Source organism: Haliotis asinina, chromosome 10, assembly GCF_037392515.1.
Source record: "Haliotis asinina isolate JCU_RB_2024 chromosome 10, JCU_Hal_asi_v2, whole genome shotgun sequence".
Lineage (NCBI taxonomy): Eukaryota > Metazoa > Mollusca > Gastropoda > Lepetellida > Haliotidae > Haliotis > Haliotis asinina.
In genome coordinates this window covers 2,230,016-2,243,797 of record NC_090289.1, presented here as the reverse complement: position 1 = coordinate 2,243,797, position 13,782 = coordinate 2,230,016, and the positions used below count along the sequence as shown (strand labels likewise).

The following is a 13,782-nucleotide window of genomic DNA, read 5'->3' as shown; positions in this document are numbered from 1 at the left end:
ATTGGCATAACACAGTGTTGTGCATAATGCTATGTTTGACAATGTGAATAAGGCCATGATGAACATTGGCATAACACAGTGTTGTGCATAATGCTATGTTTGACAATGTGAATAAGGCCATGATGAACATTGGCATAACACAGTGTTGTGCATAATGCTATGTTTGACAATGTGAATAAGGCCAAGATGAATATTGGCATAATACTGTGAAGGCTGTGTTAAATGTACGTAATGCAGTGTTTTGGAAAAATAGAATCCATAAATCCCATAGAAGAGCACCCAGAAAGATGCAGTTGTTGACACATAATATGCTACATTACTGTACAGTGTCCTAGCTTCTGAAAAAATTGAGAAAAATAGTTCAGTTAATTTCATATTTAGAAAGACATTTTTCACAGACTAAACATATCAAGGGAATATGTTTGCAGGGTAACACTAATTTGTAACGTGGCCTAGCAAGACATCTTAGTGCATTTTTTTCATTTGTCTTGCAATGTCGGAGTTTATCTATCTCAAATATGCCTGAAAACAGGTCCAAGATGCATTTTCATGAAAACAAATATAATGCTGATGATCTCACAAGTGATGACACACACTGTCATGACTACAATTGTGACAAAAAATACCGAAACATATTTCTGACCATAAAACAACTGCACAGCTCCTGTAAGACAATTTACATTCCACTTAATCCCAAACAGGCCATTAGGAATATTTGCTAATACCCCAGATTACAATATTCTGCAGATAATTCCCACATAACCCTTAAAAGTGTTAGAATTAATCATACTAAGGAACACTAATGAAAATGGATCTGCTTTCACTGTCAGTCATTTCTCAAGGAAGAAATACTATTTGTAGAGAAACTGCTTAGAAAGGAATGGAATCATAAAAAGCACGTTCAGGACAATTTTAATTAGTGGCAGAAGGATCTCAGACTTAATTAACCCAGCAAGATCTCAATCCAGCATCAGTGGCAGCCATGGGATATGGCCACCATTCTTCTCGCCTGACCTGTTCCTTGCTCGGCCAACCAGCTACTGGTCAAGACAGCCGAGGGGGACAAGTCCGTGAATATTTCACAACTAGGATTTAAGTCCCCACGGGTGTTGGACAGTCAAAAGGAGACTTCTTAACAAAAGAATCACGCAGACACCTTCTTCATGTGATCATTAACTCCCACTATGACGGCTAGCAATCTTGTGAAATTTTACGTAAACACTGCCTACGCTTAATCCTTGTTATTTGCATAATCCCGGTAATTCTGGGGTGAGAGTGGCACCCTGTCGCATTTCTTTAGTAACATAGCCGGCCCCACAGATTCCCCAGTTGCTGTCATCTCCTGTGTAATGAACTAACCCCAGTTAATGAAGACTTGTATTCAGTGCACGACTTTTCACCCTTTACAGAGTATGCCGGAAGAACGGGTTCCATAATTCACTTAAGTTTCTTGTACAGAGACTTTCATCATTATTGCCCTTATCTAAAACAGAGACACCATAACAGGCATGACACAACTTGATAGGTATTACCGGAACAAAGATCACATTATTCCCCTTCGGCTCTTATCCATGTTATACGTGTTTAAAACTTTAATCTAAAGGATTTATTCCCAATGCATAAAGGAAGATATTCTATAAAGTATGAGATCAAGAATTGTGAAAATGAATATTCATTTTGCATATGTAAATTCCTTCTTAATGAAAGACATTCAAGCAGTAAGTGTAATATAATGAAGTTTATACACGCACACCTGACAATATTTCACAGTGACGGTTCATAAACATCAAATATAGGTCATATTAGAGGATGACAAGGTCAGCATCATCCCATAACAACTGAGACTGTTTCAACAGCTACAACAATCCCCATTTTGCTCTGTTCATCAAATTTCAAGCGAAGCAGACAGTGTGGGGATGTTATGAAAGATTTCTTTTCAGCATCCCACCCGCTTCACCTTCTCGGTTGAGTGAGTGAGGGGGCACAAGAGATTGTCTACCTCCATAGATCTATTAAGCAGACCCCTGCCTCTCACCATTGTCAAGTTTGTATGGGAAATATTTAAGCACTGTGGGACACAAGAGGGGAAGGTTTGCACATCATGGTTGACTCAAAAATATGACAATTCACCAAGTGCATATTCCGACCTCCTTCACACAAGGAGTTATGTGTCATTATCCTCCATACAACGATGATAATAATACGAACAGTGGTTGCTTGACAGATAGATTTACAGATACCCAAATACCAACAACACAACAACAAGTGATGGCCTTTTCTTCTCAGGTGGAACGCTTTTCTAACAGTTTACTTTTTTTCAGAAACCTGCACATACTTGAGTGCAGTATCATCCAACACATGTTTACATTTTGTTCAGATAAGATGACTCAGAACATATGTCCCCAAGCAGATGACACAAACAGAAATTTCCCATTTAGGATCATCAGAAACCATATTTCACCAGTCCTCAAGCGAGCATATCTGGTTCTTATATAAGACGACAAAACGTTTACCACTGTCAGTTTTATTCGGCTATAATTTGTAGCACAACTGATGCACTAAGCACTGATTCAGAATTACAAAATTCAAATGAAAAGACTACATCATTGGATTTTACTTGTCCTCAGCACAATTTAGCAATTGTTCGAGAAGTCAGCATGAATTTAAAGACTGTCTAAATACCGTGTTTGTCAGGACGATATACCTCAAGACACTATCTCGTCACACAATAACCCACCTTAATGACATAAATCAAAATATGGAAATGAAATACGTCACAAGTATATGAATAATTGAATATCATATAGCATGTTCTGTTGATCATGAAAATAATGCAATCATTAAATTAACTCGTGTAACTGGCTGATTTATGCTGGGTACACTGTAGCATAATATCAAGTTTGCTACACAATGGCCTCAACAGTATCATTAGTAACCAAGCTTAAATGATGGAAATCACTGTTAGATTTAGACATAGCTTTTCACCAAGCAGAACCATTTAACTGTAGTGTTTCCACAAGTAGATGAAAAATAAGGCACACACCAGCCTTACATGATGGCAGCTCGGTCCTCAGTTACCTGTTACATAATCTTAAAATTACAGAGTGGTGTGGTAGCCTAGTGGTTAAAGCATTCACTTGTTACGATGAAGACCCAGGTTTGATTCCCCACAGGGGTACAATGTGTGAAGAACATTGCTCTGGTGTCCCCTGCTGTGATACTGCTGGAATGTTGCCACAAGCAGTGTAAAACTGAACTCTCTCACTCTTTACCATGAACAATAATGCTGCCCCAGGACAAACCATCTTGTACAGTAACTACACATTTACACATAAAGATATAGGATATTCCAACCCTTGGTTCAACTCCATTTAATCTTACACTGGACACAACCTATTACATCTGAACATTCAATAATTGTAACATTTTGCTTTTGATTTCATAAAGTCTTGATCATGTCAAGCATCTGAAGAAAAGTTTGTGATACTTTGTCACACAATCACTCCATTCTGTAACATGAAAATTTTAATATCCAGTCTGGGTGTCATTGCTGATGCCTTTAGATGGGTCAAAGTAACAGCTACTTACATTAATTTTACAACATAGGGGATCCACACTCACGTGCACATCATTTGATGACACACCAATTTCATGATCTACAGCAGGCCAAAATACAATGCCATCTGCATTAATATCTTACCAAAAAAGAGAAAAAGCAAATAGGAATTTGTTTTAGAAATATGGTCCACTACATATAACCACTCAAATTCATTACAACTGAACAAGACAAGTATTCTTGTAACACGGACTTACGTAATGGTCATGCGCCCCAGACAAATTACCTCACCAGATTTTTTTCACAACAAATAAAACTACAATATTTCAACTGAGAGTGCTTTACTAGTCTCAAACAGTGACTTTAATTGGCGGACCATGCAGGGTGCAGAGGCTTCCATTGATGGCAACACAAACCCATCATGGAGCACCGTCCTCAGACTCCCTGCTGAAAATGGCCTTCTAAAGGAACCATGATTGGCTTATTACAGACATGCCTTTGATGTCTAATGCCTTCCAATTCCAGGTCACTGCAGAAACTTGCTACTTGGGGGACTGGTCTGGGTCTCCATTGGTGGACCACAGTTTGTGACATCCAACCCACTGTTAAGTTTTGACCTGATGTACCACTGTCATGTCAAAAAACTTAATTTGGAAACCAATGAATGTTTTCAGGTTTTACAGTTTAGTTTAAAATAACACACCATACAGTGCATCCAATATTATACATCACCATCAACATCCATAGCATATGACAGTTTCAAGTATGTATTGACTCGACACGCATTTCTAAAAATATTGTCGCCAAAATCCTCACTTACATGGGAATGTGAAAGGTGGAAAGAAAACTTCCCTCATTGTCCTGAATCAAGCCTGGGGGGCTTCAGTAAATGCATGTGATAATTCACATATTTAAGCTACTAAACCAATGTAATGGCATAACAGCATTTATGGTAAATGTCACAATATCATTTGCCAACGGTGGACAGGATGACATATATTACGATCCTGAACTGAGTGGGTTAGCTAAAACAAATAAATGGCAGACCATACTGCCCTTCTATGTTATGACTAGACCCCCAAAACTTGCCCACTGATATACGCAACATGCATGCCAATGTCAAACACTGTGAACACAAAGAGGCATCATTAATAACTGCTATCTACACACCTGCGTAAATACTGCAGTAACAGGAATTTGTATCCATGTTATTTTACTGCAGGAAATAGTTTAACCCAATTTTCCTCTATGTTTTTTTTTTCTAATGACAGCAGGCCCGTAAATCAATGCCCTATAGCAGTGAAAGAATCAGAGAGAAAAGAATAAAAGTGCTTCCGACAAAGAGCTATGAAAATCTTAAATATATATCTTCATTATGTTTAAAATATCATGTTTGCTAGTCCAATTTCATAACAATGTATGGAGACTAAAAATCACATTTAGAAAGTATCATCAGAATGAGTTAAGGGAACTAATAAGTAGTACTGAAAGTAGTATTTCACATTACAAGATCAGTTCTCTTGAACACTGTGCTAATTCCTCAGTGTTTCATCACTGAATTACTAACTCAGGACATTTCTGTCTTGTATAAATGAACTGACATGTTGGCATTCCAGTAGTACAGCCCAGCAAATGATTATTTTCCGCATCATAACTGACTGTTCACAGTTAGATTGCTGCTACCAAATGCCACCTGAAACACCACTAGATGAATACCCTGGGAAGGACTTCAACAAAAATAATCTTACCATGAGTGGAATGTTTCGTTAACATTTTTTAAGGGTGTAATGATCTTTAAATTTATATGTTAATGAGTTGTATCCAACAGATCTTAAATACCATGCAAGAAATACCTTGAAAAGCTTGCACGAGTCACTGATTAACCAGATAACATTGACAAGCTACCACATCATGGGAGTACACTGAATGCCCATTTGTGTACCAACTTACATTTCATTTCCAGTTAAGTGATGGTGCAGAAGCACATCAGGTCATATATTTCCTTATTTAGCACAAATCATCATTCTTTTCCATATACAAATTTTAAAGCATTTAATTATTTAATATTTTTTTTGCTTGAAACATGGCAGTAAAAAGGTGTTATTGATTAAGTGTGCAAAATGTATAACATCTGCATTACTGCAATATGTAGTTATTAGGGAGATATACTAGCGTTGGAAAGTGAGAACACGGATAAATGGGTGCTGACAAGATCGGTGAGGCGACACCTGGCCTCCTGAAGCTCATCAGACTAGGGCAATCATCTCACGTTGGGCTTCCGCCAGCATGTGCCCAGTAATAGGCTACACAGCCATGTAATGGTGTGGAAAGGTGGTCCTACTGGTTCCCAAGCTGATTCCTCCTCAATTACCTTCAATAGTCAAATGTAAAGGGCACCTGCTATAGACCTTCCACACTACAAGCATAAATGTAACCTGAGTATGTGCCATGCAGGCCTGATATCAGCCCAGTTGACAGAGGGGCAACTGCTGTAGACATGTCCACAATACAAGCATAAATGTACCTGGGTACAGTCAGAAATATTCTTCAACGATGACAGCAGCCAGGAATAAATTGTGTCTGCACCAGACAATCCATACAAAAAACCATACCATCGTCCGTGCAGATCATGTTCATCACACATTGTCAAACAGGACTGAAGACATACAGTTTCCAATACAGTGAAAAGAAAGTTTTGAAAAAGGAAATCACTTAGAAATAACCAAAAATTATTCATGATTTATAAAAACTTGAAGACAAATGAAAACGGTTGGCCACATTATCAACATAGACTTCAATAGAAATCTGTATCGCATATAATATTGCCAGCATCGGTCTTTAATTTGACTAAAGAAAGAAAACAAAGTTATCAAACTATTCAAGTTATCTCCCTTGGACAGTTCTTCAAATGCACAACAAGACTTGAGAAAAGAGATGCAATGAGTTTCCCAGGGAACTGTTTTCTCAAGCCTGGCTAATTTCCTCCCCAACATCCCCTGAACATTCAAAATGTTTAAATGTTGACATTTTCTATTGATTTTCGCTGTAACTTCTGTGAACTGAATATTCCCTCTTATTTGCAGCCAGTCTCAATTCCATTTTTTCTCTCGTTAAGCAAGCTTCCATCTTTTTCAGTCTTCTCCAGAGAACGAGACAGACTAGGAGAAGCTTGTGATCACTGTTATGGTGTACCTTTTTAAACAGAGGACACCTGCTGTAACCAGAGGGAAGGATGCCATGGCACTTGTCCCTCTGTCCCATTTCACACTTCAAAGACATGTCTTCACAGCAGTTCTAAAATTAAAGCAGGTGGGCTCTATTTCAAACATGGGTAATTTTCTTTCAAAACACACTGATTCTATTAGCTCGTACTTTTGAACTAGAATTATGTAGCAGAGATGCTTTGTGGCCTAACATGAACTGGATTGGCTGAACATGTAGAGTCTGCTCAATGCAGCATACAGACAAGATACTAGGCCCCCATGCAACCGTATATGTTAATGTTTTAATGTTTTCAATCAACAAAATGTTTATTTTCTAAAGATATCACCATCAACAGTGGAGTCCAGATCATCTTTCCCTAACCTAAAGTAGTTTCGGATGATGGAACAGAAACCCATCCAAATGATGAGAGGCTTTATAAACACAGATAACTCAGCAACTATGTAGCCCTTAAATCAGCAACACTGCCTCTATTTGATGAAACACATCTCCAATGAACTATACAATATTCAACACCATAAAGTATTGACCAAGTCTCGGAAAACACAGACCTAGTTTAACCTTTTAGAGTTCTAATCCAAATGGACAATACTTCACTGCAGAAACGCAGCACCAGTGGAACCATCTAATGTTCAACCAACAACAATATTGCTTTATTGAGGAAACGCAGCACCAATGGATCCATCTAATGTTCAACCAACAACAATATTGCTTCATTGAGGAAACACAGCACCAATGGAACCATCTAATGTTCAACCAACAACAATATTGCTTCATTGAGGAAACGCAGCACCAATGGAACCATCTAATGTTCAACCAACAACAATATTGCTTCATTGAGGAAACACAGCACCAATGTAACTCTCCACTATTAAACTGTATGAAAAACGTGGGTACAAAGTAACAGATATCTTAACTGGCAGATAAGCAGGGATGGCGCATAAGGATTACACTGAGCAGACCATACAATACTGCAATTTCTCACGCTCTACCTGCCAAGCAAACAACAGAGTTGCATAATAAGCACTACCAATAGTGGTCCTTATCGATGAAGGCACAAGTGGCTATTTGCTTGGGGTTCAAGCCCCAACAAGTCCAGAGGAGTTGGCATTATCTAAAATGCGTGGGCATGTGATAAACAAAAGGCCACAACCAACATTAAGACAACACTGTATGAGGGATATAAATGTCAACCACTGCAGGCCTTTTTCTAAAAGATTCCCATTCCTAAGGCACGACCTTTGCTGACAATGGAAGCGAGAATTCACCATGATCATCAACAATGTGAACTGCATAATTCAAGACAAAGAAAGAGCTAAAGGGTCAGTGATTTGTAGCGGAGTCAGACATGATCAGGGAAGGGTCTCCTGGGTATGGCCATAAAATATAATACAAGTATTTGAGTAGGATCCTGCACAAAATGGACATTTTATTATAAAATACGAGGTGGTTTTAAATGTGGTCTTTTCAGGGAGGGTAATAAAAATGTAGATGGATATTGGAAGGATCAGCCAAACGAACACAAGCAGGGTCATTATTTTCCATACAATAGTGCATCAAAACCTCTGTTCAAAAACAGCAGAGAAAGAAAGATGAAGCGTTTGGAACATAGACCTACTGTATTATGAAACACTGAAGTCCGACTATGTGTATGAGGCCAACTGTCTAACTGAGGGCGATATGTATACAGTGCTCAAAGGATAACCATGTATTCATACACGATGATATATGTGAAAAGAAAAGGAAACCTCTTTTTGACCAATCAAGCATCCTTCAGTGTAATGGTAGAATGTCCACAAGACAAAAATCCCAACAATGTAGACAACTCAGCATTGATACTAATCTTATTAACGTATGATAGTTATGTTATTAACTATGTTGATAGTGATCATATTAACTTTGTGTAAGAGACCTACTTATCCTCATAGTATGTGAGGTGTATGAATAAACAAAATGACATCCATCCTTACCTAACACTGAGTGATACATAAGAGCTTGGTGCTCTCTAAATAGCAGCTATCTGTCTTCCTTATCCTGAAGTATTTTATAATCAAATTTGACATTGGTTCACTTTCTCAAGTACTGTAATCAGCATATTTCTGAACTCCTTATCTCGGTGTCCATTTCCTTAATGACTATACATCGTAAGTCCCATAAATTATTAAGCATGTTTTTGCCCAGAGATAAGATAATACTCAGTCATTGGGTCAAGTTACCGGGGACCAGGTGACATCCGGAGACAAACAGCTGAAATTATGACAGTACCTGAGGTTGGAATACACTCTTATAACACTCTTACATCAGTTTTATTATTTGCATAACATAATACAGTTTATAATGCCCCTGTATATACTTTGTCCACATTAACTATTGAATAAATTTCGGGAAATAACTGATATAACAATTAGATACTGACTAATCTACCACCATGGTTTTACTTCATGCAGAAATGTGCAACTTGTATAATGAATGCAAAAGGTATGCACTGCATCCAACAAAACAGAGTCATTTTACCAATTTCATGACAAAAAATAGAAGTTTCTGTTCTACATGTAATTATTACATCTGAAAGCACAGTATACAACATTATACATTACTTTACAAGAGCTTCTTGTTTTCCAGATGAACCTAGTCCTCTTCTGGACCCTTAGTTTTGCAGGGTAATGCATAACCCTGCTTACTAATATCAAGTGTTTCGCAGTACTTGTAGCTAGTCTATGACTAGCTTTATAGTACTTGTGACTAGTCCATGATTAGCGTACCTAGTATTTAGCACTACTTGTAACTAGTCTCTGACTTACGTGATTATATCAACTACTTCATAGTACACATACCCGACTTACGCGATTCCATCAACTACTTCATAGTACACGTACCCGACTTATCTGATTGTATCAACTACTTCATAGTACACGTACCCGACTTACGTGATTATATCAACTACTTCATAGTACACGTACCCGACTTACGTAATTATATCAACTACTTAATAGTACACGTACCCGACTTACGTACCAGTATGAACAACTTAGTAGTATTTGTAACTAGTCTATGACTATGACCAGTGTCACACTATTTACTTCATGTCAAGGAGGGGCTGAAACACTGCTAGACAAGCTGCGACAACCTGTCCGAGATAAACATCAAGCATCACACACTGAACTAATGAAAGAAGGCTTGATCCAGGTTTGATAAGTGAGATATTTCCCAGCTATTTATGGCACAGTGTCAACACACTGCCAACTGTTGACCAGCTCTACCCGGCAAACCTGATAACACATAATAACCAAACTAGACTGTTGAAAAAAGATACATGTCGACTTTACAGCAGCCATAAATAGAACTGTTGTGTCCACATATCCCAATCTTACAGTCTGTTTGTACCTATCATACAATGTGGCAGTTTGACTGCTCAACTAACTTCTTCCTGTGCTGCTATTACTGACTTATGGTAACCGATAATGGTAACCGTGGGTGGTAATTTGTTTAACACTGGGTTGGCTACCGTAGGTTTTACTGTTGGGAGCATGTTAAGCTATCGCCATCCATCACTGGTGACAACTGGTTTGTTCCTTCTGATCAATTACAAATCCTTAACGGTTACTCAAATGTGTCTTAATTTATACAGATCAGAGTACCCGAGTCCAACATCACTGTAACATGTTACAAATGTATACAATGGCTGCATCATGCAACTAATAACACTAACAGCCATAGCAACTGGCTAGTACTTCTCAAAGAAAATTTTCAAAAACTAAATATTGGGATTATGGGTGTATGTACCAATAATTTATGTAGAATATTAAAAATCTTGCATTTTATTTCTAGAAACTTCACATACATGTCAGTGTGGGTTAACTTTTCTAACTTTGTCAAATGACAGTTATAATTTGAATGAAAACTAAACCTGACATCACCTCTCACCTGGGTGGAAGACAGCAATCATCTCAACCATGAATCTGGGGATTGTTCACAGTTAAGGTAACATTTATTGGGATCAGCCCTGCTCCACATTAGAGGAGATCAAAGGCCCACAAGATGTTCCCACAGACAGGTGAACCCTTCCCTGATTTAACGCCCCCCACCTTCCAAGTGGTCAAGGTGTCAGACACAAGGTGACATGCAGTCCATGTACTGTTAGCATATACCTTTCACCAAACAATATACTAAATAATAACAGAACAGGAATGGAATGAGTGAGTTTTATGTCATTATTAGCAATATTCCAGCAATATCATGGTGGGGAACACCAGAAGCGGGCTTCACACATCATACCCATATGGTGAATGTAACCCAGGTTGTCAGCATGAAGAGTGCACACTGTAACTGTTAGACTGCCCCACTGCCCTGAACAGGAATAGAAATAACAGTACTTCCACATTCCACACTGCTGAACTACTAAACTACCTCCAAAATATGATCAATGAAAATGACTTAAAAGATATTGTTTTCTCACAGCACAGTGCCTTGAAACATGATAATCCTACACTGAATTCTCATATATGCAATAGAGCCTGCTCCAAGAATTATATTTCTATGACATATATCCGTTTCTCTGGACAAAAAGAAAACATTTTTGTTGATAATTTCAAAAACTTGTTATCTTGATCATGTCAACACTTGCAAATTTTACAAATAATGATCTATAGCACTAAAAGTAATTTTTCAACACAATAAATATCTGATGAATGTATGTATAAATAAGTGATATCCAATATATTAACTGAGCATAAAAAGATGAATAAGGAAATTGAACAGAGGAAAGTCACAGACGCAACATAGACAATATCAATATAGCACTACAAGAAATACATTATTGAACTTATATATTGGAGGAAACAGAGTTGTTTAAAGATGTACAAAGTTCATATTGAATATAACCACAGCAGCAGGTGAATATATGACCGATATACAACAGCTGGCATGGCCAGCAATACAAGGAGAAAACCAAATGCATCCACTAATAACTAACTGCTTCTTGTGTACGGGACACATCTAACTGTTCAATGCTCTTACGGACATACACGCTGTACTGAGATCACAACAATGTCTGTGAGCAGACATTTGACTTGAAAGTATAGTCTAAATATGTGGAAGTTTGTTTGGCCCAGTCACAAGCACATGTTCAATGCAGCCAATCGATCAAGCACGATATGTATGTACAAGTCCTGATACACTATTGTTAAATGCAAGTAGGAAGGTAGTTTTCATATTGCCTCAGAAGTGTAGATCCCATGACCAGCCTTGTCAGCTGTTCAGTATGGCCCAGTGTTTTACGTGACTTAGTTTGATAGAAACCCCTTGACCTTCTCCACACTGTACCCAGACAGACATGATCTTCCCTCTTACTGTTGTCTAGAGGTGATACAGTGTACTACCTGAGTGCCGACTACTTCTGTATTGTCCCCAATGTGTGTCAGTGTGGCTAACGCAAGAGTTTTCCCACCTTGTCATATAGAATGTGAAAACAAACACCTGATAAGGATGACAAACTGTCTATCCTTAACTGCTGAAACAGTTATTTTTTCAGATACAAATATGTATGGAAGGCACATTACACAAATGTTTTTTGTCTTTTTCAAAATTTTTCAAACATATTTTCATAATGGAAATGGAATAATAAAAATGGGTGAAACTGGTGTAAGTTCTTATACAATATGTGTAACATTATCCTTTCAAAATACATATATATATACCTATATAACTCTACATATCTGAGACACAAACTCCACATAGTACTTCAAGCAATCATTAGACTTCAGAGACACTCCTAATAACATGGCAAACTAAATAGACCTACCACTTTCATGGGCGGTTTACATATCTTAATAAGTGTGCATCCGTTTTCAGTTTTTGTCACCTAAGCATCTTACAATCCTTCAACATTAAGGCATTATATATAGCACCGTTGTATGGCAAGCCGTACACTGTTGCAAACCTTTATGTTGACATGGTTGAGTTAACCAAGGTCTAAAATGGACACATTCTCATCTTGCTATTACAACAAAATGCTCGACAGTCGCTGGTGGAAGCTTGTCGGACCAAATGTGAATAGCCCTCATACAACTATATATACTGCACTAAACAAATAGAAAACATAGCAAAGCACATGTCTTGTGAAAAATGAGAAATTCACGATTTGGGCTAATTTACGTAACTTTTGATGGCACGGTCAGCATTTTCAAACATTCTACAAAACGTTATTTTTTCAAGGTGTGACATTCGGTTAACCTAGGCCTGGTTTTCGTAATTCAAGCCCATCGGAATTAGTTAATTGTGGACAACAGCAAAGGGTGCTATTTCACGGCTGAGCAGTCACCACGCAGTGGCCGCGAGCATTAGAGCACCGTCAAAACATCGTCGCCGCGTCGAGCCGACACAGGTAAACCAACGAAAGTTTTACAGGTGTATAAACTTTAACCTGGACAGGGGTTTTCAATTAACACTGCCTTCAACCAAGAGCACGTAGACAGACTACTGTCCCCCTGGAAGATTTGTCACACACGATCTGTAGGAATTTAGGGCAGATGTGAACAATATGAGCTAGATCTACACTGGTGGATGAATTAGCTCACGCACCTGTCCAACAATTTTCTCGGCCACCTACACACAGTGTTTAAAATGACAGGGCTCGGGTATACGATTTGTGATCGGTTGATAAAATACATGTCCTGACACTAAAAACGAAACTAAGTATATTCAGAAACTAAGTTATCTCGCTACTGTTGACTCTTTTGGAACTGATCGGCACAAACTTACCTGCAATTTGCAGTTCCCAAGTCAACGACGGAGGATACACGTGCAGAAAAATCGCTACAATCAAAAATACACGCCGTGACTGTAGCCACATAGCGGCTAGATATATCCAAATGGATTGTATTCACTTGACCAGTGGCCAGACTCCCCTGTGTCCACTGAAACATTCACAAATGCATTGGTATATAAGTCAGCCACCGTCACACTCCCGCTCTCAACTCATGCACCGCGAGCTAACGAGTGACGAA

The 13,782-nt window shown here is 38.3% G+C and overlaps 1 protein-coding gene across 3 annotated transcripts in view; it reads right to left on the bottom strand.

Moving 5' to 3' along the window:
* The window catches only part of LOC137298950 (low-density lipoprotein receptor-related protein 1-like), a 158,475-nt gene extending 144,693 nt beyond the window's left edge, over positions 1–13,782 (bottom strand). For all 3 annotated transcript variants that reach the window (XM_067831342.1, XM_067831343.1, XM_067831344.1), the window contains exon 1: positions 13,538–13,782. In XM_067831342.1, coding sequence (XP_067687443.1) covers positions 13,538–13,628 — 91 coding nt within the window. In that variant the 5' untranslated portion in view covers positions 13,629–13,782. The remainder of the gene's footprint in view (positions 1–13,537) is intronic.